We start from the raw sequence: 23,554 nt of genomic DNA, 5'->3' as shown, positions 1-23,554 counted from the left end.
TTATGAGAAGAGTAGCGGGTTGTCAAAGTACGACACTCCTAAAGCTGTACCACTGTCCGAGTGTTCTGAACTCTTCGTCCTCATAAGATAGCCCACACAGTCGTTCATCACCAGGTCTTTACCCTGCCTGCACAAAAACGACATGTGAGGATTACAAACCTTTTGTTGTCTTTTGTTAACTTCTCATCCTGATAGTAACAATGTGAAAAGTATCCTAAAATAACAAGTATCCTAAATCGAAAGCAATTCTTTTCGTGACTGTGCTTACCTGACATAGACTCCAAAGAAGCCCAGTTCACTTAGACAATTACTTAGTTTGAGGGGCTTGCCTCTTCTCAGCAGGTAGTTCTGTGTAGGCATGGGCTGGATCTTATCCATCAGAATGTAGGCCATCCTCTCTGGACTGCTCTTCACTTTGCCAAGAACCTCACAGATATCTTGTCCGTAAATGTTGTTTCCTCCAAGTATAGAAGTGTGCTTACTTTATTTATTAAGTTCGATCTTTCCAGATTTAGCAATGCATGAAAACAGCAGTACTAATCTAAAGCCATAACATTTCGTCCTGGTAAATGAAGAGGTTAATCAAGAATCAGTGTGGAAAACAGATAGATGCATGCTGCATGATGAAATTAATGACTTATTTCTTTGACGGTACCTCCTCCTTCTCGCTGAGGCTTCAGGACAAACCGATCCGGTGTCGCCAAAGCCATCGCTACTGTTTTGTCACCTTCTTCTCTCTTTAAAAATAACAACAAAAGACCAAAATCCAAATGAAAGACTGCCTTAAAAAAACTCTCTTTGCATTGAACATACAGATGACGTGCAAACGATGCACCCTCTCACAGACTAGCAGAAAATAATTGAAAACACTGTAATACATATACTAGGCCATTAGCATTGTCGCCCTCACGTGTCCCGCGTCGTCGGCACGAGTCAGCCGTTGTAGAGCTGTGGCTGGCAAGTTTCCGGTCAATTAAGAATCAATCAGCATTGGCTGATTGAAAAATTAATTACTCTTCAGAAAATACAGAAGAGTAAAAAAAAGACGTTGGCTTTTCACCACAATGTCTAAAACAGTCCCTTCTCTGTCAAAACTTGTCTTTATGTGAAACTGGTCTGTGGTGTGAACAAGATTGGAGACCGCTGCCCTAGCCAGTTAAATCAGTCCATACAGTTTTTCTATTTCATTTCATTTCAGCAACCTCATCCAATTAGGTTGGCGGGTCACAAAACATGAGCATCCAGCAACATCAGGTGCTCCTTTGAGAACAAGGCCAATATTGTTATGAATACTCATGTCTATCATGCATTTCTAGTTTTGAATGCAATCCTGGAGTAATTCTATTAGTTAATAGATATGACTTTGCTGGGGAAAAAATGGAAACAGTCTCTCTGTCTAACTGTCATTGCCATGTTACACATTTAAAAAAGATGAAAAAGATTTCTGTCTTAGTGGATGAGGGGATTTAAAATGTACGTATTTGGGAACTGGAATGAATGAAACAGTCATATTGATGGTATGACTCCAATATTAATTACTTGTAGATAATGGTTATCTGTCTTGCAGTGCAATAATGTGGACTGAAAAAAAAAAAAAAACTTTTGTGGAATTACAAAAAATAAAATATTGCATTATGATTCACAACCCCAGGTTGTTGCCCACCATGTCCAGAGTGTAGAGGCCAGCAAAGGTGGCCCTAACTTGCTCCACGACTTGTGGCTGGTTGGGGAAGAACCGTTCCAGAACACCGGGCTTAGCAAGCACCTGCTGCACCTTCTTAGTTCCCGCCAGGTGGGTGCTGATATCCGGACACTTCACAGCCAAAGAGCACTCCATCATCAGGCGGGCCTCCCAGGCCTAGCAAAATAAGAAGAATTGAGCTTGTACAATTGAAACCTGTATAGTGGCAATAACCAAGTATGATTTCTTTTTACATGTTAAGGATTCTGATGAGAAAATAAACTCAGGTTTACTTAACTTTGGGATCCCATCAGTTATTTTTTATGATCTCACTAAAAAACAAAAAAGCAAGTTTATGCTATAGTAATCATACTCGATTAGAATGTCATTCCCTGGAGCACAAACCTCTGCCGAGGCTGAATTGTTAAAGAAAAAAAAAAGCGTCACAATGGTAAGAAGTTATTATCATTAAAATGATTGTTTTTATAAATTACTGCAATGTCAATATGTCACGCATCATGCACACTTTATACGCATAAAATATGTATGTTTGAGGTTTTGCTTTGTTTCTCAAAGGCTGATTTGTCACTATTTGTGCCAATGCATGGTCTGAGGATGTTCTAAATTTGTTGGCAGAATAGCACAAATTCAAGTACAAAGATATTGATGAATCACACATTTGTGCATCAAACGTGCAAAAATTGTTGTGTACGTGCGATTAGTAAATGATACCTATTGTGAGTGGAATTTAGATGCTTCCGTGAACACATCCTTGTCGTGTTAAAAGCTCATCATGTGCCTGTGTCTGTTTAAAAATGAGTGTGGTTTACCTTGAAGAAATACAGGAAGCACTTCCACCCATGTTCCCCTTTTGAGCAGCAAATTCGCCAAAACAACAAATCATTGCTGCTATGTGAAAAACACTTATGACCATTTTTGTCTTTTTTTTTTTTTTTTAATTTGATGAACCTGAATGCAGACATCCCAAGACTGTAAAAATTATCAAAATAAAATAAAATAAAAAATGTACATAAGTGTTTTTCATATACCAGCGACGAAATGCTGCCACAATGTTTGATGATGCAATCGAACACAGTGACAAGTCGATGACATCACACGCATTGTCCCAATTGTATGATTTCCACACGCTTATAAACTGCGCCCTCAAGCCCTATGTGCCCCTCTACTAAGTGTACACTTCAGTGAGGAGTGTGGGCCCAAGACCTTTTCAGACTTGTAGTCTTGAGGCATATAGCCGGTCCTGAAGTAAACCACTGCAACCTCCTGACGATCACTAAATTGGTGGGACAGAACTCCATCAAAACAAGCAAAAAGTCTACACTGTTCTTCATGTTGGGCATCGATGGAGACAAGACACTTACACAAACAGTCGCTTGTCTTCATCAAGTTTTCCAGATTCAGAGACATTCTCAAAACGCTTTCGCATAGTGGCAATATTCCTGAAAAACATTGAAAACTATGAAATTATCATGAAATGAAAAAATGTTCAGTGAGGAAAGTATGCGGGGTTTTTTTTCCAGAATTGCTGAAAATGTTTCACTTGAAACATCAAGATGATTAAGGATTTTGTCAAGGTCTTACGTAATCACAACTTACCCTTTCCACAGCTCATTCTCAATTATCCGTTGATCCACGATATTGAACTCATTCTCCTTCACCAAAAACATGATAACCGCTCTTTATTGAAAACAGGGCTCCTGTTAAACACTTTGCCACTACATGGATATATTGTACATGGATGATGTATTCTTCATTTAATTATGTCTATTATATATATTGTTGTTTAATAAAGTTTTCGGTGGACGTACCGCTTTGATCCATAAAGCTCCCAAGCCTTGGCCACAGCCTTGGCCAAACCCACCGCAGGCTTGTTGTCGATGATGTGCTGGCTCTCTTCCAGCTGGCCAGCCACCTTAAGAATGTTTCTGTTAATGACATTTTTCTCAATATTACGAGACATTAAAAACAACGGTCAACCTAAGAAATTCAGCACAAACTGAGGTCAAGTACAATTTTGATTTTTTTGTTTTTGTTTTGTTTTATAGGAAACTATCAAAGTTAAAATATTCTGTTACGGGGTCAACCTGTCACAACCTTCAAACTTTGTTCAGATTGTCTACATTGGGGCTTTCTGGTATTTTAGTCCCAAAAGCCTTAATTTCAGATATCAAATTATTTTGGGGCTACGTGTTGACAACTACGTTACCGATGTACATCAGGTATGCGTGAGGCGATGCCTCCAGCACCAACAGAAAAGGTGTTGATCTCGATCTGTTTCACAGATGAGTGGCCATTCTCCTCCTGCTCCCACATGTAGTCGGATCGATTCAGACCCAACACAATTGACTGGGGGGGGAAAGGCAAGAACACTAAATGACAGACCGATACTTTGATGAAGACAGAGTCTGCAGCAGTTTCTCATGCAGCGATAACAGTTTGCAGTGGTTCCAAACCTTTTTTTTGTGCCACGGACCGGTCCAAATAAGTATGTGCCTTTCGTGGACAAGCAAGGTGGCCATGATTTGATCAAAAGATGACATGATTGATTGCTTTATTGGTCCGATGGCTGCAACGAGTGATTCAAATTTTTTCGGGGGTTTGCACAAGAGGTGCTAACAGATGTTTCAACGACCTGTCAAGTGCATGTCGGAGCATTCATGCATGACGTGCGCAATATTTCAATGGGTGCCCGCGTGCAAAATGGGGCCCCACACAGACGATGGTGCCCTCTGCACTGTGTGTACTCTGCGTAATAGGAGGGGGGGGTGCTTTACAAATGTTCCTGGAGGCATGCTTAGCTAGACAAGCTTGATAAACAAGGAGTATTTACATACCTGTAATATTCCCTCTTTAAGGACCTGCTGGTGTATCTTGAACAATCTCGCGGTGAAATCATCCACAGTAATGGTGCTGGAATATGGAAATATTTCAAAATAAAATGTTTTATCCTAAGTAATAATACTTTAAATGACTATAGACGGGTTAGACCTTTGTGCTCAAAAATAGTAACATATCCCACAATCCAATGTGGTCGTCCATTTTGAGAGGCTGCTTTCACGAGAGAATCCTATGATCACTATAGCACTTGCTATTTCACATGTAATGTATTCCTAATTAGTCAGTGAAAAATGTAAAATATCACTGAAATTAGGACGATGGAAAAGTATTCTGAGACACAAGGAGAAAACCGCTGTAAGTGGCAGTGAAGATCCATTGAGTAACAATCATGATATCTTCCCCAGCAGGTTCATACTCGCACGTTATCTGTTTTTATTTTAATTTTTTATTGTTCTTCTTCTTATTTTTACCCAACCCATTTTACACCTTGAAGGAACTACAAGAGTCAAGAAAGCTATGACCAGTTTGTTTGTGGATGGATTTGTGACGCTGCATAAAACATGTACGAGTACACAAGGGGAGAGTAATGCATTCTCAAACGTTGTCTGATGCAAGTTTCACACCACCCTGGATTATTACAGAAAGAAACCAGCCACGTACGTTGGTGTTGTTTTTCCTTATTGTGGAATCTTAACGGACTTTTTTATTTTATTTAATATTTTTTTACAGCTCACTGTCACTTCTGAGCCGCTCCCTGCTTCGTTGTGCTCTGCTGGTCTACTTTCTGAAAAAGCACATGAATTTAATATTTTGGAGAAGGTTTGACTTATTCACTAATAACTCCTTCAAATATAAAATATCTCCTTTACTTCATGATTAATCGATCTAAGATGTGGGATTGTATCCCAATATCAACATCCTACCTGGCAAGAGCCTCTTGTAGGAAGTCAGGATCTTGGCTGATCTTATCCACCAGTATGTTGTAGTGAGTTTGCACTTCCATGGCTTGGAGGAAAAGAGCTTTCGGCACAGGTGTGGGGAAAAGTGTGATGGGAGCATATGTCACCACCTAAAATACAAACAGGAATATGTGGTGCTATACTGATGATTGACTGCTTATTTTGTAGAAATTACTTGAATAGTTTTACGTAACCATGCTATCAGAACTTTTTTTTTTTTTTTTTTTTTTAAACGATGGGATATTCTCACCTCTGATGAGTTGAGGGATTCTTTAAGCCTCACAAGAAAACCATGCATAAGTGCTGAATCTTTTGCCATTTCTGCCAGTTCATTTATTAGGCTTTTGTTCATCAGTAACTCATTCCGTCTCCCCTCGGCCATTCTGATTGATATTCAACATATATAAAACATGGTCAAAGCGAAAGGAAATGTGTAGCGTTCTGAACACAGTGAGACATTGTACACACATTAAAAATTGAATGTCCACCCCACTACCGCTACTCTGAGAGCTCTGGATGTCATGTAACTAATCCCCACGTGCATTTGTTGAGTAGAAAAGCTTGCAAAGTAGTAAAGGCGGCAGGAATGAAGAGCAGCGATAAAATTTGTGTTTATTAGTCAATATTCCGTCCAAGTGAATTCACATCTCACTTTGATGAATAAAATGAGATACATGTGAAAGCTGGTTGGATATTGCAGTTCTTTGTCAAGCACGAGGAATGGTTTTTACAACTATCATGAGGACAAATGGGGAGAAGTTGAACTACAATAGTGAGTCCTTGCGATCATACAAAAGCTTGGAAGGTTTATCACCATTATCATCTTGCCTCCATCTTGCACAATGCTGTTATTTTAACTACCACTAAGAAAACAATTTTGTTAAACTGGAAAAAATAAACAAGCTACTAATATTAGTCAGTGGTTAAATTATATATATATATATATATATATATATATATATATATATATATATATATATATATATATATATATATATATATATAAACACAAACAAAAAAACATCTCATTAAAAAATGTCAGAAAAACAGAATAATCAGCTAAATAATTACATAGAAAGCTACTCACCTATCATAAATATGCTGATCTGTGATTCCTCTTTTCCTGTGTAGATGTCACGTTTCAGTTTGTTTGGGTTTTTGTTTTATTTTGGTGAGTGTTGGTTGTTGGTGTTCCTGTCTTCTTCCCCAGTCTCGTTATGTTAACCTTGTCCACCTGCTTGTGTCTTCCCTTCCTGATGTGTGGTTACCCCTCCCTGCTGTGTCTCCCAGGTGTGTCCTGTTATTGTCATTAGTGTTTTTGTTTTTTTTTGTTTTGTTTTTTTTACCTAACCCTGTTACTGAGTCCGCCAGCTCGCCGACTGGCGAGCTCTACCCTTACCCCGGGTTTTCACCGGATGCGGTTGCGGTGCGGTTGCGGTGCGGTCCGGCGACGCAAGCAATTAGATTCCATTCATTCGAATGGTGCAGTTTACACCGCTTGCGGGTGCATTGCGTGTCGACTGCGGAAGGCCTGCGGCGTGCCGCAAGCCTTCCGCAAGGATAGACCTATTTTCTATTTTTGCCGGACGCCGCAGCCGTAGGCCTCCGGCAAATGGCAAGCTAGCACAAAACACATCGAGCGGGACAGGAAGACCGAGGCAGTTTCAAAATAAATTTCCGGTTACCTTTCAGAATAAAACACTCGCCAGCTCCTATTTCGCAAGTTTTCAGCAAAACGTGACGTGGGCGTCGCCGGGCCATGTGCTCATTCACGGTTTAGACACCAGCGAACATGGACGAAGAGAGGTTTATATTGGAGGTGGAAAACCACAAAATATTATATGACACGGCACATCCTTTTTATAAGGACTGTAATGTATTGTGAGTTTGATGTTCGCGATTGCTTGTTGTGCCCGTCTCGCTTGCCGTACTGAGCGGCAGCCGGACGCGGAAGACAGAAATAAAGAGTGGACCCGCACTGACCCGACTCTCGTTATTAATATACTTTACAAGGACAACCAAAAAAAGGATGCTGCATGGAATCTCATAGCAGAAGAAGAAGAAAAGGTTAAATCATAAGAAGTCCACCTCTCTTTCTGCTTCTCTGTTGAGCACAGACTTTCTGTATGTTTGTCGTTGTGAAATGCCACATGATCGCGCGCGCGCGGTCCCGCGAGACACGTTGGGAAGTGGGCGGCGACGGAGCTGCCGGACCGCAGCTGTGCGGAGTCGGTGTGCGGTGTGGATTGACAAAAAAATTGACCCGTCCGGAGCACGCAGTCAAGACGCACCGCACCGCAACCGCACCGCAACCGCATCCGGTGAAAACCCGGGGTTACACCGTGAATGTGGCCCCACCCAGTGTATATACAAGTGTGTGCGTGTGGTGCATTAAAATTGGGAGCAGGTGAGTCGGAGCAGAGGGAAAAAATTTCCCCTACACCGACACACCCGCACCCCCCCCCCCCCCCCCCCCCCAAAAAAAAAAAGGAGGGACAAAGTGGTGGGGCAGGGACACAGATGGGGGGGACCACAGCGCTGCCAGGCACTGCAGTCCATCCCCTCTGATGGCTCCCCGCCCCAACTCACCCCTCCCCTTGGACATGAAGTGCATTAAAATTGGAGGGGAGTTGAAGGGTGAAGACGGTGTTTCCACCCTTCCCCACCCCACCAAGAAATGTGTTGTGTGCCCTATGTGTATATTTACAAAGTGTATAGTGCAAAACTAGTGAAGTGAGTAAGAGGAGCGACCAGCGGGGCCTCACCCAACCCAAGTCTTCAACGTCAGCCACGCCAAGTCTTCAACGTCTGTCACGCCAAGTCGTCAACGTCTGCCACGCCAAGTCGTCAAAGTCTGCCACGCCAAGTCGACAAAGTCTGCCACGCCAAGTCGTCAACGTCTGCCACACCAAGTCGTCAAAGTCTGCCACGCCAAGTCGTCAAAGTCTGCCACGCCAAGTCGTCAAAGTCTGCCACGCCAAGTCGTCAAAGTCTGCCACGCCAAGTCGTCAACGTCTGCCACACCAAGTCGTCAAAGTCTGCCACGCCAAGTCGTCAAAGTCTGCCACGCCAAGTCGTCAAAGTCTGCCACGCCAAGTCGTCAAAGTCAGCCACGCCAAGTCTCTGCATCACGCCAAGTCTTCGCCATGATCTGGGTCCACGTCCAGCCCAGTCTTCTCCCCTTCAGTCTCGTCAAGTTCATTACCTCATCTTACCAGTCTGTCTTACCGCCTGTTTCCACCGCTTTTGGGTCCATCCACTACACCTTCGTGACAGAATGCTCCCACCAACCCGGACCCAGCGGAGGTTCCAAGTCCCCGTTCCGGCTCCGCGCCGGATTCAAGACCCCGGTCCGGCTCCGCGCCGGATTCAAATCCCCGTTCCGGCTCCGCGCCGGATTCAAGTCCCCGTTCCGGCTCCGCGCCGGATTGAAGTCCCCGTTCCGGCTCCACGCCGGCCTCAGGACCCCGTTCCGGCTCCGCGCCGGCCTCAGGACCCCGTTCCGGCTCCGCACCGGCCTCAGGACCCCGTTCCGGCGCCCCGCCGGCTCCAGGTCCTCGTCCCGGCACCTCGGCAGCCCATGAATGCCACGCCTGTGCCGCTGCTGCCGCTTCAGCCCCTGGCCTCTTTGCCTGTGCCGCTGCTGCCGCTTCAGCCCCTGGCCACTTCGTCGCTGCCGGCCCCGGATGCAACGCCTGTGCCGCTGCCGCTGCAGCCCCTGGCCGCTTCGCCTGTGCCGCTGCCGCTGTGCTTGTCTGCATGTTTTGTCACAGTGGTGTCTTTTGACCAAGTTTGCCACGTCTTCTACGCCAAGTTTGCCACGTCTTCTACGCCAAGTTTGCCACGTCTTCTACGCCAAGTTTGCTGAGTCATCCACGCCAAGTCTGCTGAGTCATCCACGCCAAGTCTGCTGAGTCATCCACGCCAAGTCTGCTGAGTCATCCACGCCAAGTCTGCTGAGTCATCCACGCCAAGTCTTCAACGTCAGCCACGCCAAGTCTTCAACATCAGCCACGCCAAGTCTTCAACGTCAGCCACGCCAAGTCTTCAACGTCAGCCACGCCAAGTCTTCAACGTCAGCCACGCCAAGTCGTCAACGTCAGCCACGCCAAGTCGTCAACGTCAGCCACGCCAAGTCGTCAACGTCAGCCACGCCAAGTCGTCAACGTCAGCCACGCCAAGTCGTCAACGTCAGCCACGCCAAGTCGTCAAAGTCAGCCACGCCAAGTCGTCAAAGTCAGCCACGCCAAGTCTCTGCATCACGCAACGCCAAGTCTTCGCCATGATCTGGGTCCACGTCCAGCCCAGTCTTCTCCCCTTCAGTCTCGTCCAGTCCTTCCCCGCCATAGTCAATAAAGTTCATTACCTCATCTTACCAGTCTGTCTTCCCGCCTGTTTCCACCGCTTTTGGGACCATCCACTACACCTTCGTGACAGAATGCTCCCACCAACCCGGACCCAGCGGAGGTTCCAAGTCCCCGTTCCGGCTCAGCGCCGGATTCAAGACCCCGTTCCGGCTCCGCGCCGGATTCAAGTCCCCGTTCCGGCTCCGCGCCGGATTCAAGTCCCCGTTCCGGCTCCGCGCCGGATTCAAGTCCCCGTTCCGGCTCCGCGCCTGCCTCAGGACCCCGTTCCGGCTCCGCGCCGGCCTCAGGACCCCGTTCCGGCTCCGCGCCGGCCTCAGGACCCCGTTCCGGCGCCCCGCCGGCTCCAGGTCCTCGTCCCGGCACCTCGGCAGCCCATGAATGCCACGCCTGTGCCGCTGCTGCCGCTTCAGCCCCTGGCCTCTTTGCCTGTGCCGCTGCTGCCGCTTCAGCCCCTGGCCACTTCGTCGCTGCCGGCCCCGGATGCAACGCCTGTGCCGCTGCCGCCGCAGCCCCTGGCCGCTGCCGCCACAGCCCCTGGCCGCTTCGCCTGTGCCGCTGCCGCCGCAGCCCCTGGCCGCTTCGCCTGTGCCGCTGCCGCCGCAGCCCCTGGCCGCTTCGCCTGTGCCGCGGCCGCCGCAGCCCCTGGCCGCTTCGCCTGTGCCGCTGCCTCCGCTGCCCCTGGCTGCTACGCCTGTGCCGCCTAAGCCCCTGACGTCTCAGGTCCCCTTGTCGCGGCCAATTGGCATCTCAAGTCCCCTCGTCACGGCAGAGTTGCCGCCTTCTCCAGTTTCCTCATCTTTGCCCCAGCCAAAGTCCCCAGCTTCCTCGTCTCTTCCCCAGCCAGAGTCCCCAGCTTCCTCATCTCCGCCCCTGCCAAAGTCTCCGGTCTTGGAATCCGCCCCGGACAGCGCGGTAATGGCGGCCGACCCGGGACCCAGCGCCAGGCGGCGCAAGAGAAGGGCCCACCGCGGGAACCGGCCCTTGGCGGCGCCACCCCTGTTTTCGCCCCATGAGCCCGCAATAATGCCGCCTCCTGGGCCGCCCCCCGATCCAGAATTTATGGAATTTTGTAAGGCAGTTTTTCGCCCCTTAATTGATTCATATTCGTACCCTGATTAGGGGCAGGGTTTAGCTCCCTTCCCGTCCCCGCCCTCCCCGTTTTGGCTTGTTTTTGTTTTAGGGACGTCTGGGAGCCGACCCTTGGTGGGGGGGGGTACTGTCACGTTTCAGTTTGTTTGGGTTTTTGTTTTATTTTGGTGAGTGTTGGTTGTTGGTGTTCCTGTCTTCTTCCCCAGTCTCGTTATGTTAACCTTGTCCACCTGCTTGTGTCTTCCCTTCCTGATGTGTGGTTACCCCTCCCTGCTGTGTCTCCCAGGTGTGTCCTGTTATTGTCATTAGTGTTGGTATAAGGGAGTGGTGTTCGTCTCGCCCGGGTGTGGGAGCATTGTTTGCTGTTTGAATGTCTGCAGGGTGCTTGTCTGCATGTTTTGTCACAGTGGTGTCTTTTGACCAAGTTTGCCAAGTCTTCTACGCTGTTTGCCACGTCTTCTACGGCAAGTTTGCCACGTCTTCTACGCCAAGTTTGCCACGTCTTCTACGCCAAGTTTGCCACGTCTTCTACGCCAAGTTTGCCACGTCTTCTACGCCAAGTTTGCTACGTCTTCTACGCCAAGTCTGCCGAGTCACCCATGCCAAGTCTGCCGAGTCATCCACGCCAAGTCTTCAACGTCAGCCACACCAAGTCTTCAACGTCAGCCACGCCAAGTCTTCAACGTCAGCCACGCCAAGTCTTCAACGTCAGCCACGCCAAGTCTTCAACGTCAGCCACGCCAAGTCTTCAACGTCAGCCACGCCAAGTCTTCAACGTCAGCCACGCCAAGTCTTCAAAGTCTGCCACGCCAAGTCTTCAAAGTCTGCCACGCCAAGTCTTCAAAGTCTGCCACGCCAAGTCGTCAAAGTCTGCCACGCCAAGTCGTCAAAGTCTGCCACGCCAAGTCGTCAAAGTCTGCCACGCCAAGTCGTCAAAGTCTGCCACGCCAAGTCATCAAAGTCTGCCACGCCAAGTCATCAAAGTCTGCCACGCCAAGTCATCAAAGTCTGCCACGCCAAGTCGTCAAAGTCTGCCACGCCAAGTCTCTGCCTCACGCCAAGTCTCTGCATCACGCCAAGTCTCTGCATCACGCAACGCCAAGTCTTCGCCATGATCTGGGTCCACGTCCAGCCCAGTCTTCTCCCCTTCAGTCTCGTCCAGTCCTTCCCCGCCATAGTCAATAAAGTTCATTACCTCATCTTACCAGTCTGTCTTCCCGCCTGTTTCCACCGCTTTTGGGTCCATCCACTACACCTTCGTGACAGTAGAATGTCATCTGCCAATAACAATGTTGTATTAAATAAAATGTAACTTTTTCTTCAGGTTTTAGATTGCCATCACATGTGTGCTGATGGGCCACAAGAACCTATTGGAGATCAACCCTTCTTGATTTACTTGGCTACAAATATAACTTGCTTTTCACAGATTTGGGGGGGAAAAAAAGTGCCTTTGATAGTATTATCTTACCCGTGTGTATGTGCTTCTCAGAGTTTTTGTGTGAATATTTATTTGATGGAATATCACTTGTGAAGTCAATGCTAATTTTTCATTAGCATTTGAATGCGATCCTCTATTGACTGCAGCCTTAACCGGGAGCGATGTTTAATCAACGAAGCATGTTTTGTTTAAATCTACATGTTAATTCTATTTATTGTGTGTTTTAATTTACAGTAAAATTCAACTGTGGTGTTATTAAACAGCTTAAAGCGTAGTTCAATAGACCCCTTCAGAGTTTGTAAACAATGTGACGCAATTTAAAGGGCGGGGCTTAGCTGGAGGCAAAAACACCTCAGTGGCGTGTGGGTCAGCATATTTTCACAGAAAGTTCACATCGGAATGGACGTGGAAAATGGTGGCCATTTGAGTTAATATGTGAGGAAACTGACTTCCCACAACCGTGAATGTTAGTTTAAAAGGTTAACTCCGACTGATGGGCCGATATTTACTGACCCCTACTAGTGATGGGACTTTTGGCTCTTTCAGGGGAGACGTTCATTCGGGAGCCGTTCATATAAAAGAACCGTTCAAAAGACTGGCTGTCGTGTTTTTTGTTTTGTTTTTTTAAAGCATTTTTTGAAAATAGCAATGCCATTTTCAAAAAATTACATGTGGAATAGTCTAAAAAAAAACAACATTCAATGAAGTTTTATTCTCTTGGAACATAAGAAAATATAAATGTGTAGTGTACAACACTTTACATACATTGACCAGCACGTGCTTGTGTACAATGCACCAGTGATATTTTGACTGTCTGGTGACAGCTAGACAGTAGAGTATCTGTCTAGACAGTAGAGTGTCTGTCTAGCTGTCACACCTATCAAATCTACCTTTTAGCCCTTCACTTCTACTAGGTCGTGAGTCCTTCGGCAGCTCCTCCTCCCCCGCCACACCCCTACCCAGTTTTTCTCCCGCACCGATGTTGTATGCCTCCTCTCCTGCCATGGCGCTAAAGCAGGCATGCACAGTGAGCGGTGTCCTCTCTCTCTTTTTGTTGTTTGTTTCAGAGTTTAGCGACCCAATAAGCGAAGTTGCATTAAGTTTGCACATGCGCGAGGGAAAAACCGAGGCTACCAACTACCCTATTAATTTGAATGGCGGAGATTAGAGTGGTGACAATCTTTGCCCAACTGTACACTTTAAAGCTTGCAAGTCAACTTCCCCGATGTCAGTAAACCACATGCTATGCATGTTAATAAAAAACAGCAACTTTCCAGCAGTTGAAACATTTCTATCAAAGCCGATTCCATTGGATCCAATTCATCTTCAATGACCGTTTGGTAGTTTCGCCTACCCACGATGCACTACGCCGCAACCCATAATGCACCTTGAATTTGAGATGCGCACTTCGCTTATTACAAGTTAAGTGTTTGATTGACGGTAATATGCGAAGTTGACGCTCCCTCCAAAAGCGAACGGTCGGCGCGCGGTTGGCGGGGGTTAGGGGGACGAACGGCTCCCGATAAAGACTCTGTTCCCATCGTTCACGTTGAAGAGTCGTCCAAAAGACTCGATTCGTTCGTGACCGACACATCACTAACCCCTACGCACTCACACACTGGATAGACAATTTAACAGGACTACCCACCGTGCAATGGCCGGACATTTAAATCTACTTTATAGAAAAACTGAGTGTTTATACCATAGACGTAACCAGCCTGTTTTGGGGGGTGCTCAAGCACTCCCAAATTCAACCCAAGCACCCCCAAAAATTATAGCATTTTTAAAACTCTCTTTTCCTTAATAAAGGACGGGATAGGCTTAAATATGATGAAAACCGCTAGATAAAAAATAAAACAAAACGAAAATGTGAACAACGCAGCGTCGGAAATACTCCCCTGCCTTGAAATGGTTCAGTCCATTTGATTCTGGGCTATTTGCAGGCCATGACATTGACTGGATGCATCTTTCTCCAGGGAATGCTTTCACAGTTTTTTCTCTGTGGCATGATGCATTGTCATCTTGGAAAATGATTTCATCATCCCCAAACATTTTTTTTCAATTGAGGGGATAAGAAAGCTGTCCAAAATGTCAATGTAAACTTTTAAAACTGCATTTATGAAGATTTAACCACAGCCATCTCCCCAGTGCCTTTGCCTGACATGCAGCCCCATATTATCAAGGACTGTGGGAATTTAGATGTTTTCTTTAGGCAGTTCTCTTTGTAAATCTCACTGGAACGGCACCAAACAAAAGTTCCAGCGCCATCACCTTGTCCAATGCAGATTCGTGACTCATCACTGAAGATAACCTTCATCCAGTCATCCACAGTCCATGATTGCCTCTCCTTAGCCCATTGCAGTCTTGTTCTTTTTTGTTTAAGCGTCAATGATGGTTTCCTTTCAGCTTTCCTGTATGTAAATCCCATTTCCTTGAAGCGATTTTGCACAGTTCTGTCACATACATTGACTCCAGCTTCCTCCCATTTCTTCTTCATTTGTCTTGTGCATTTTCTGCTTTCAAGACATATGGCCTTTAGTTGTTTGTCTTGACACTTAGATGTCTTCCTTGGTCTACCAGTACGCTTGACTTGAACAACCTTCCCATGTTGCTTGTACTTGGTCCAGATCTTCGATACAGCTGATTGTGAACATCCCACATCTTTGGCAACCATACGTGTAGAGTTACCCTCTTCCAGAAGTTTGATCATCCTATCTTAGATCTCAAGAGACATCTCCCTTGTTGGAGCCATGATTCTTGCCAATCCATTTGGTCCAGCAGCCCTCCAAGATGTGATTATTGCACTGTTTTTAACTGCTGACTAACGAGCAGATGTAATTTGAGGCAGGTGCCCAATTAAGGAAAGGAAATTGACTGGGTGTGTCCTTATTTTCTGCTCAAAATGCAGTGATTCCATATTTTTCCCCTGCACTTGCGCTATAAAAGTAATATTTACTGACCAGCACAATGTTTTTTTTCTTCATTTCTTTTAGTGCTTCTGAAAGTCAAGATGTTGCACTTTGGAATTACCTTACCACTGTTTCATGCTTTTTATGAGTTTGATCTACAGAATAAAACGTCTGAGTGCTCATCCAAGACTGGTGATTCCATATTTTTTGCTCGGGGTAGTAAATCACTAACCTGAAAATGGGTATAAAGATGTTTGCAAAATGCTACAACGTTGCTCAGGAGGCATTTAAGCAGGCTTGTACGGGACTGAGTCGGTGGGTGGCAATAACCTGGAAATAGCCAGGTTGATAATTGTAATTCACAAGGGAGTTCTTCACAATATCAATGTGGGACCACTCCACTGTGATTTTATCTGCTATGATGTGGACGTGGTGGGACCCAAAGGCGGAGAAACCCGACAAGAAGACAAACGGGCTGGACAATATATGGAGCTTTATTTCCAATAACTAAATAAATAACGAGATGGGATGTGAGAAGACTAGGTATGGCGTGTAGACTTGGCATGACATGTATACTTGGCATGATGTGAAGACTTGGCATGGCGTGGAGACTTGGCCTGGCATGAAGAAAACTAATCTAGACGTAGAGAACCGTGACAGACGTAGTGAAACTTGACCAAATGTAAATAAACTTATCTAGACGTAAGGAAACTGGAACAAACAAAGAGAAACTTGCAGCACACTTGGACATGGCAAGCAAAGACACTGCAACAATGCTCCCATACCCAAACAAACACAAGACAAACACCACTCCCTGATACCAATACAAATGAGACACTAACTGGGAGACACAGCAGGCAGAAGGCACTAATTAGGTCTGCACAAACGGGGAGGGAAGACACACACAGGTGGACCAAGTTAACAATAACGAGACTAGGTGAGACAAAACCGGACAACAGACAACATTAACACCCAAAACTAAACAAAACCCCAGCCCCACTGAACTGAAACGTAACATTCTCGGGAAAGACAGAACATTCTGTAGAATACTACAAGATGATTGGACGATGCGCTAAATTATGCAAATATGGATAGAACTACAGAATATAAAAATACAGTTAGATAACATGTTATCTAAAAAGACAGAGTTTATAATACAACAGTTGAGATATAATAATTTTGAACATAATAATAAATCAGGTAAATTCCTGGCAAATCAACTTCAACGGAATCGGGAAAAATCTCTTATAACGGCTATTAAAGATATAAATGGTGAATGCACACAATCACCAGAAGAAATTAACCATATTTTTTATAACTATTATCGAAATCTATACACAGAAATTAATAGACCTAACCCTGAATATATTGAGGAATTCCTAAACAGCTTAAATATACCTCAGTTATCTATTGAACATAAAGATATTCTCGATACCCCGCTTACTATAGATGAGTTGTATCGTGCTTTAGACAGTATGCCTAATGGCAGAGCACCTGGTCCAGACGGCTTTCCGGCTATATTTTTTAAACATTTCTGGTTAATGTTTGCTCCATTATTTCTAAGAGTAGTAACTGAAATTAAAAGTAAAGGTGATATACGTCAAGATATGAATATAGCAGCAATTAAACTTTTATTAAAGCCAGAAAAAGACCCTACCCTCCCGTCAAGTTACCGACCGATATCACTAATTAATACCGATATTAAAATTATCGCTAAGGCCTTGGCATCTCGATTAGAGACGGTAATCTCGACAATTATTCATAGTGATCAAACAGGTTTTATTAAAGGTCGTCATTCTACTAATAATATTAGGAGACTCTTTAACCTGATTAGTATGTCACAGCGGTATGATAAAAAGGCAGTTGTTATTTCGCTGGATGCAGAAAAAGCATTCGATAAAGTTAACTGGTCCTTCCTCTTTGCTGTCTTAAATAAATTCGGCTTCGGGGAGTCATTCATTCAATGGGTCTCAATATTATATGATTCTCCTAAAGCTACAGTTACTACTAATGGGATTACATCACAGAGTTTTACTTTACAAAGGGGAACAAGACAAGGGTGCCCAATTTCTCCTTTATTATTTGCTATATTTATTGAGCCGCTTGCATTAGCTATACGTCAGGATGGACGGATCCAAGGAATCCACTCCGGGACAATAGAACATAAAATTAATCTATATGCCGATGATATATTACTCTATTTAGAAGAACCTGCTATCTCGCTAGGGGAAGCATTTAAATTAATAACTAAATTCTCTCACTTATCAGATTACTCTATTAACTGGACAAAATCAACATTATTACCTATTACAGAAAATTCATGGAATCCTACAAGTCAGGATCCACACTACTCCTTTCCTTGGTGGGGTGGGGAAGGGTGGAAACACCGTCTTCACCCTTCAACTCCCCTCCAATTTTAATGCACCTCACGTCCAAGGGGAGGGGTGAGTTGGGGCGGGGAGCCATCAGAGGGGATGGACTGCAGTGCCTGGCAGCGCTGTGGTCCCCCCCATTTGTGTCCCTGCCCCACCACTTTGTCCCTCCATTCCCTTTTTTAATGCACCACACATATACATATTCATTTTTTGGGGGGGAGATACGGGTGTGTCGGAGTAGGGGAAATTTTTTTCCCTCTGCTCCGACTCACCTGCTCCCAATTTTAATGCACCACACGCACACACTTGTATATACACTGGGTGGGGCCACATTCACGGTGTAAGGGTAGAGCTCGCCAGTCGGCGAGCTGGCGGACTCAGTAACAGGGTTAGGTGTCACTAGTACTCTGGCGTGACGACCGGGGCCTCTCCCCACCGGGCTCGGTGTTCTGGTGTTCCGCCTTCTCCCCTGGTGCTTCCTCCTCTGCTTCCCCCCTCCCGCCGCTGTGCAAATCTCGCGCGGCTGGAGGTGGGGTGGGCACATCTTCCCTCTCTGCGCTGCTGCCCGGTGCCGGTTTCCGGGGGGGGGGGGGGGGGGTTCACGCGGGGGGCCGGGTTCGCGGGGGGGGGGGGGGGGGGGGGCGGCCGTCGGGGGGGGGGCGGCTTGTTTGGGGGGGGGGGGTGGAGGTATGGGTGGGGGGGGGGTTGGGTGCTGGGAGTCGGGGGGTGTTCGGGGGTTTGGGGGTCAGGGGTGGTGGGGCCTGGGTCGTGGTGGATGGCGGGTTTGGGTGGGGTGCGGGGGGGTCGTGGGGGGATGGGGGCTGGGGACCGGTGGGGCGCTGTGGGGGCCCGCTGGGCCTCGTTCTGCGGCCTTGGGCTCGGGGGTGTGGGCCGGGGCTGGGGCGGGGGTGTTCCGGGTGTCTGGGTCGGCTCGCCGACCGGTGTCCGCTCGGGTGGCTTGGAGGTGGCCTTGGTGCTGCCGCGGCCTGGGGATTCCGGGGGGGGGGGGTGCTCGCTTTGCTGGACCGCGGTTGACGGCTTCTTTCTTTGGTGGTGGTCCTTATGCATGCCAGATCCGTCGCACCAGCATCTACTGAAACTCAACAGAAGTACCCTCTCCCTCCCACAGCCCCTTGAATCAGTTGGTGCTGGTGTCTGTGGTTCTCACTTTGCTTTATCTATCCTTCCCTCCTTCCTCTCTTTAGTTTTTCCTCTGGTCACTTGAGATCTTAATTTATTAGAAGTATGAGGTTTCTGGGGTTGGCATAAGACTCTGGTTTTGTAACCACGCAGGAGGGGTCTTGTTGGTGCTGGACTTCACCTTGATGGATTGGATGTACTGGCTTCTATGGATCTCACTCTGCCTTATCGATCCTTCCCTCCTTCCTCTCTTTAGTTTTTCCTCTGGGCTCTTGAGATCTCGCTAAATTTGCTGGAATTTAGAGGCTTCCGGGGTTGGCGTAAGACTTTGATTTTGTAATCATGGGGAAGGCAGGAAGTGTTTGGTCGGTGCTGGATTTCACTTTGATCTACCTTTCTTTTCTCTTTATTTCTTTTTTTTTCTGACCTTTTCTCTGGTCTCCTGACCATTTAAACCTCACGACTCTGGCAAGATTCTGAAGTACCTGGTTAAGGCGAAGGGTAATGGGATATTTATAAGGTTTTAGGTGAATGAATGAGTATAAATTTATACGTATTTGCACGCACGCACACGCACGCACGCGCACGCACGCAAACGCACACACGCACGCACGCACGCAAACGCACGCACACATACACACACAAAAAAAACAACAAAAAAAAGAGCAATGATGACAAGACGTTGAATCGGTAAGACTACCGAATGAACAATTCTGAGCTCTTTTAAAAAAGAAGAAAAAAAAAAAAAAAAAAAAAAAAAAATTATGCATGCCTACCAAACTTTTATTTTGACCAGTCACGGCAACGAATGTGAAAAAAGCAGAAACATCTTTACCAGCTAAAAAATGCACGAAGCACCTCTCGCTGTTCTTCTTTAAAAGGTAAACTGTGAGTAATTCTGAAAGAACAAAATTCATTGCAAAGTCGATGCATTCATCCACCAGTGTCGCCATGTTAGGTTCGTTGTTTGTTTCCAAGTAACGGCTTTGGGCTTCCTGATTTCATCACAGCTTCATGTCTCGACTCTCACCCTAAACAACACCTGATTGTTCCAACCTAAAAAAGGTTGGCTGCGAACAGATCAGCGGGAGCAGTCCAAGATGGATTCTCATGGTGTTTGTGAACAAATACCGCGAGAATTCAGCTTGCTGGCAAAGTTAGGGTGGCAGAGCGACTAGTGACGCAGTAGTTGACTTCTTGTGCAATGAGAGGGAAACAGCCAAATTGTGTTATCCCAGTATTTAACCTGAAGATGGAGCCGAACACAGTTTTTGCCCCAGATTCAAGCTTTCAACAAACATGCATTAAATGTCGAAGTAATGACCAGGACATTTAGACAGCACCAATACAGTTCATCAACAAAAAATTTATTTAGTATTGAATGCATCTATGGTGCTTAGTGACGGCAAAATTACATATGCTTTGCCTTTTGCTACAAAAGCAACACACAGCACTGCTGTATTTACATCGCGGCAAGCACACATTGCATTTTGATGACGTATGCATCTTGCGGCTGTTTCAGTGTTTGCCCCTGGGGTTGCCAAGTAATGACCTTTCCTGCCTAATTCGAGCTTGTTTACGTTGCCGTTACCTGGGTTTTCTTTTGTAGTCTAACAAGAGAAAACCTAGCAAAATTGAACAAAAATGTACTGCGTTCAAAAATGTTCACTGGCCTCGGAATGGGCTCATTCAAAGAAACGTTCACAAAGCAAAAATACACTACGTTCAGTTCACGTTCGCCTAAAATATGAACGAGTTCAGTGAACTCTCCTTCACTGAACACGTTCAGTTACAACACTACATTTCAGCCTTATGCCAGGGACATGGAACCCTTTTTGTTGACATATGCAAAACAATAAATAACCCACAGGTCATAACAAATACACTGGAGTTGTTGTGGTGTTCCAATCAACTCTCCAATGTGTTTTCATGAAATGATTGATAAAAACATTGACTTGCTGACTTTGTGAAACAGGATATGACGGCTCCAGTGGCTTAAATTGTGGCATTTTGACGATATTTGCTAGTCAATACTTCACCTACGGGCGGCACGGTAGACGAGTGGTTAGCACGTCCGCCTCTCGGTTCTGAGGACTCCGGTTCGAGTCCAGGCTCCGGCCTTCCTGGGTGGAGTTTGCATGTTCTCCCCGTGCCCGCATGTTCTCCGGGCACTAAAAAATAAACCAATAAAATAAAAAATGGCTCCAAACAATTACTCAATTATTAAGATAGTTGTCAACTAATTTGATCATTGATTAATTTTCACATTTAAATTAATTACATTTTTGGCATTTAAAAATGCGTAGAGCAAAGACAGTAAATTAAAAGTGACTCCAAAAAGGTACACCTATCTACTACATTGCATAAGTTGACTGCTAAAGTAGAATATTAGTTGAGTAGTAGTAGTAGTAGTGGGCGGCACGGTTAGCGGTCTGGTTAGCAGGTCCGCCTCCCAGTACTGAGGACTCGGGTTCGAGTCCAGGCTACGGCCTTCCTGGCTGGAGTTTGCATGTTCTCCCCGTGCCTGCATGGGTCTTCTCCGGTACTCCGGTCTCCTCCCACATTCCAAAGACATGCATGGCAGGTTAATTGGGCGCCCCGAATTGTCCTTAGCTGTGCTTGTGAGAGTGGATGGTTGTTCGTCTCTGTGTGCCCTGCGATTGGCTGGCAACCAGTTCAGGGTGTCCCCCACCTACTGCCCAGAGCCAGCTGAGATAGGTGCCAGCACCCGCGACCCTTGTGAGGAATAAGCGGTCAAGAAAATGGATGGATGGACTTCAACTACTGTACTTGCGCATGTGCGACAATTAAATTTGTTTTTTCTTAATTATTTGTAGTAGAAAACTTTTCTGGTTAGGTGCTACTGTGCTCTTAGTAATAATAACTTTAAAAAAAGTTTGGGGCCCTGATAATTTATTAGTAATTACAACTTTTTTTCTTTACTGACTACGGTATTTATTTTTTTAAAGTAAGAAAGTTACATTTCAAGTTACTTCATGAGTTACATTCAGCAGCTGCACACAACACAAATTCAACATAAAAACAACTTGCGCTGGTGCTTTATTGGAAGTTAAAAGTAAATTTAGCATTCACCCTATAGGGCTCCTGATTGTGGGATGAGCTGATTATGGACTACATGCACAAAGAGCTGTGACGAATTTCTGGGAAAGACAGAAACCGCCTTTTCCGGTAATGGCTGTTGCCGTTGCTTTTCTGTATCAATCAGTTGGCAGCCTTTTGGAGTATATTTTCGTCATTGTTTTTCATGAGTGTGGTTGCATGCATTTGTCAAGGCATCAAAGAAGGAGAGACGACAGTACATCGAGCGATCACTGCTGTGTGCCCCGATAGGTATTTAACTCTGCCTAGTTTTTTCTCTTATGATGACCAGCGGAGACAGTTTGTTGTAACATTCTCAGGGATAACTATGAGAGACAGCAAAGTGTGGTTTTGGTATTTTCTTCCTGATGTTATCCATCCGTCGACCACATGAGGGCGCCGTTTGTGAACAATAGAACCAGAGCTGAGTTGTTAAGCTTCTACAATATATTGTTACTCTGTTTACATGTGTTGATGTTTCTGCCTTTCTGTATATTATTACTTTGCTGCCATTTTATTGTATTAAAAAACATGAAAAATATTTATATGAGTCGTTATTCTTGCACCACTGATGGCACTGCTGGAGTTCCATAGCAACCACTTTTCAGCGAGGCATTAAGAGAAATGTCACCATGGGCCAGCCAATAAAAAAACAAAAAACAAACAGTAGATGCATTACAGCTGCTTCAAAAATATTGACTAGGCAGAGATCGTCAGATCCCGTCGGCTAAGAGAAGATTTGGCCGAAGAGGAGGCTACATTCCAGAGTTGTTATTGTTGTCGGTTGGTTGGTGTATTGAACATATTAACATATAAACACATTACAAAAACACAAGTTAAAGTTAAATAAAAATGTAAATAAAATAATTCATCAATAATGTCATAATTTACATGTTCAAAAGGAGTAGGGAAAAGCACAATAATTTATCTTGTCTTCTGTATTAATTGTATCATTTTAATGTAATAATAAATTATATTCATCTAATAATGTATCTTAAAAATAAAAAGAAAATGTTATGAACAGTTAGCTGGTAGCTTCCATTTGTTTGTTGTACTGTTAAACTTGAACTGGAATTAGGTAAAACTTCATCCTGATCCTGTCATGTTTTCAAGTCCTAATCACCATTCTGAATTCATATTTAAGGCAGATTCTGTGAAAAATAATTAGACAAACATAAAATTCATCTTTTTGTGTGTGTGTTCCACTTCCATTACTCAGCACCAGGAGCACTTAAACAAATTCGGACTTTTTGGGAGAAAAATTCAAAGTGTTGTCTTGATAAATAGAGACCAAAACTATGCTGATAGTCCAAATGCTTTAAGAACAGTTCAAATTTACTTTTGATGCACCTTTTTAAGGCGTTTTCGGCAAAAATGGCAGGAATGATAAGGGGGCAGCCTTGCTGTATCGCAGGTTGTTTTTGGTGCAATTTTTAACAGTAATGAACCTATTTTATAAAATTTATTAAAAAATTAACATTGAGAATGTTTAAACGAGAGAAATGTAAATGCCTCAATGAGAAAAGTGTATAAATTGTGTGGTGAGGTGTTTTAGAGCCTTAAAACATTTATAATTATTGTAAAAAATAAAGCTAACTACTTTGTGGATTTAATTTCTTGTGGGTATTTTTTGGAAAC

General features: G+C 45.1%; 1 protein-coding gene across 1 annotated transcript; it reads right to left on the bottom strand.

Moving 5' to 3' along the window:
* On the bottom strand, window positions 1–5,881 carry LOC144013220 (glutathione synthetase-like). Its single transcript, XM_077511815.1, has 12 exons — window positions 5,750–5,881; window positions 5,464–5,609; window positions 4,537–4,612; window positions 3,909–4,048; window positions 3,511–3,627; window positions 3,299–3,379; window positions 3,064–3,141; window positions 2,906–2,975; window positions 1,664–1,858; window positions 656–737; window positions 269–458; window positions 1–127 (listed from the first exon to the last, which is right to left on the bottom strand). Exons 1-12 carry the CDS (start codon window positions 5,879–5,881, stop codon window positions 1–3), a joined length of 1,434 nt encoding a protein of 477 aa, XP_077367941.1.
* Window positions 5,882–23,554: the final 17,673 nt, after the last annotated feature.

This window comes from Festucalex cinctus, chromosome 2 (assembly GCF_051991245.1).
Source record: "Festucalex cinctus isolate MCC-2025b chromosome 2, RoL_Fcin_1.0, whole genome shotgun sequence".
NCBI classification, from domain to species: domain Eukaryota; kingdom Metazoa; phylum Chordata; class Actinopteri; order Syngnathiformes; family Syngnathidae; genus Festucalex; species Festucalex cinctus.
The sequence above is the reverse complement of the archived record's forward strand: the minus strand, read 5'-3'. Positions and strand labels throughout refer to the sequence as shown.

Excerpts from the sequence above, each read along its gene's own strand:
- LOC144013220 (XM_077511815.1), bottom strand. The coding sequence starts at position 5,881 with ATGGCCGAGGGGAGACGGAATGAGTTACTGATGAACAAAAGCCTAATA. Across the intron at positions 3,628-3,908 it reads CGCATACCTGATGTACATCG|AAACATTCTTAAGGTGGCTG; the intron begins GTAACGTAGTTG and ends TGTCATTAACAG. Across the intron at positions 128-268 it reads TTCTTTGGAGTCTATGTCAG|GCAGGGTAAAGACCTGGTGA; the intron begins GTAAGCACAGTC and ends GTTTTTGTGCAG.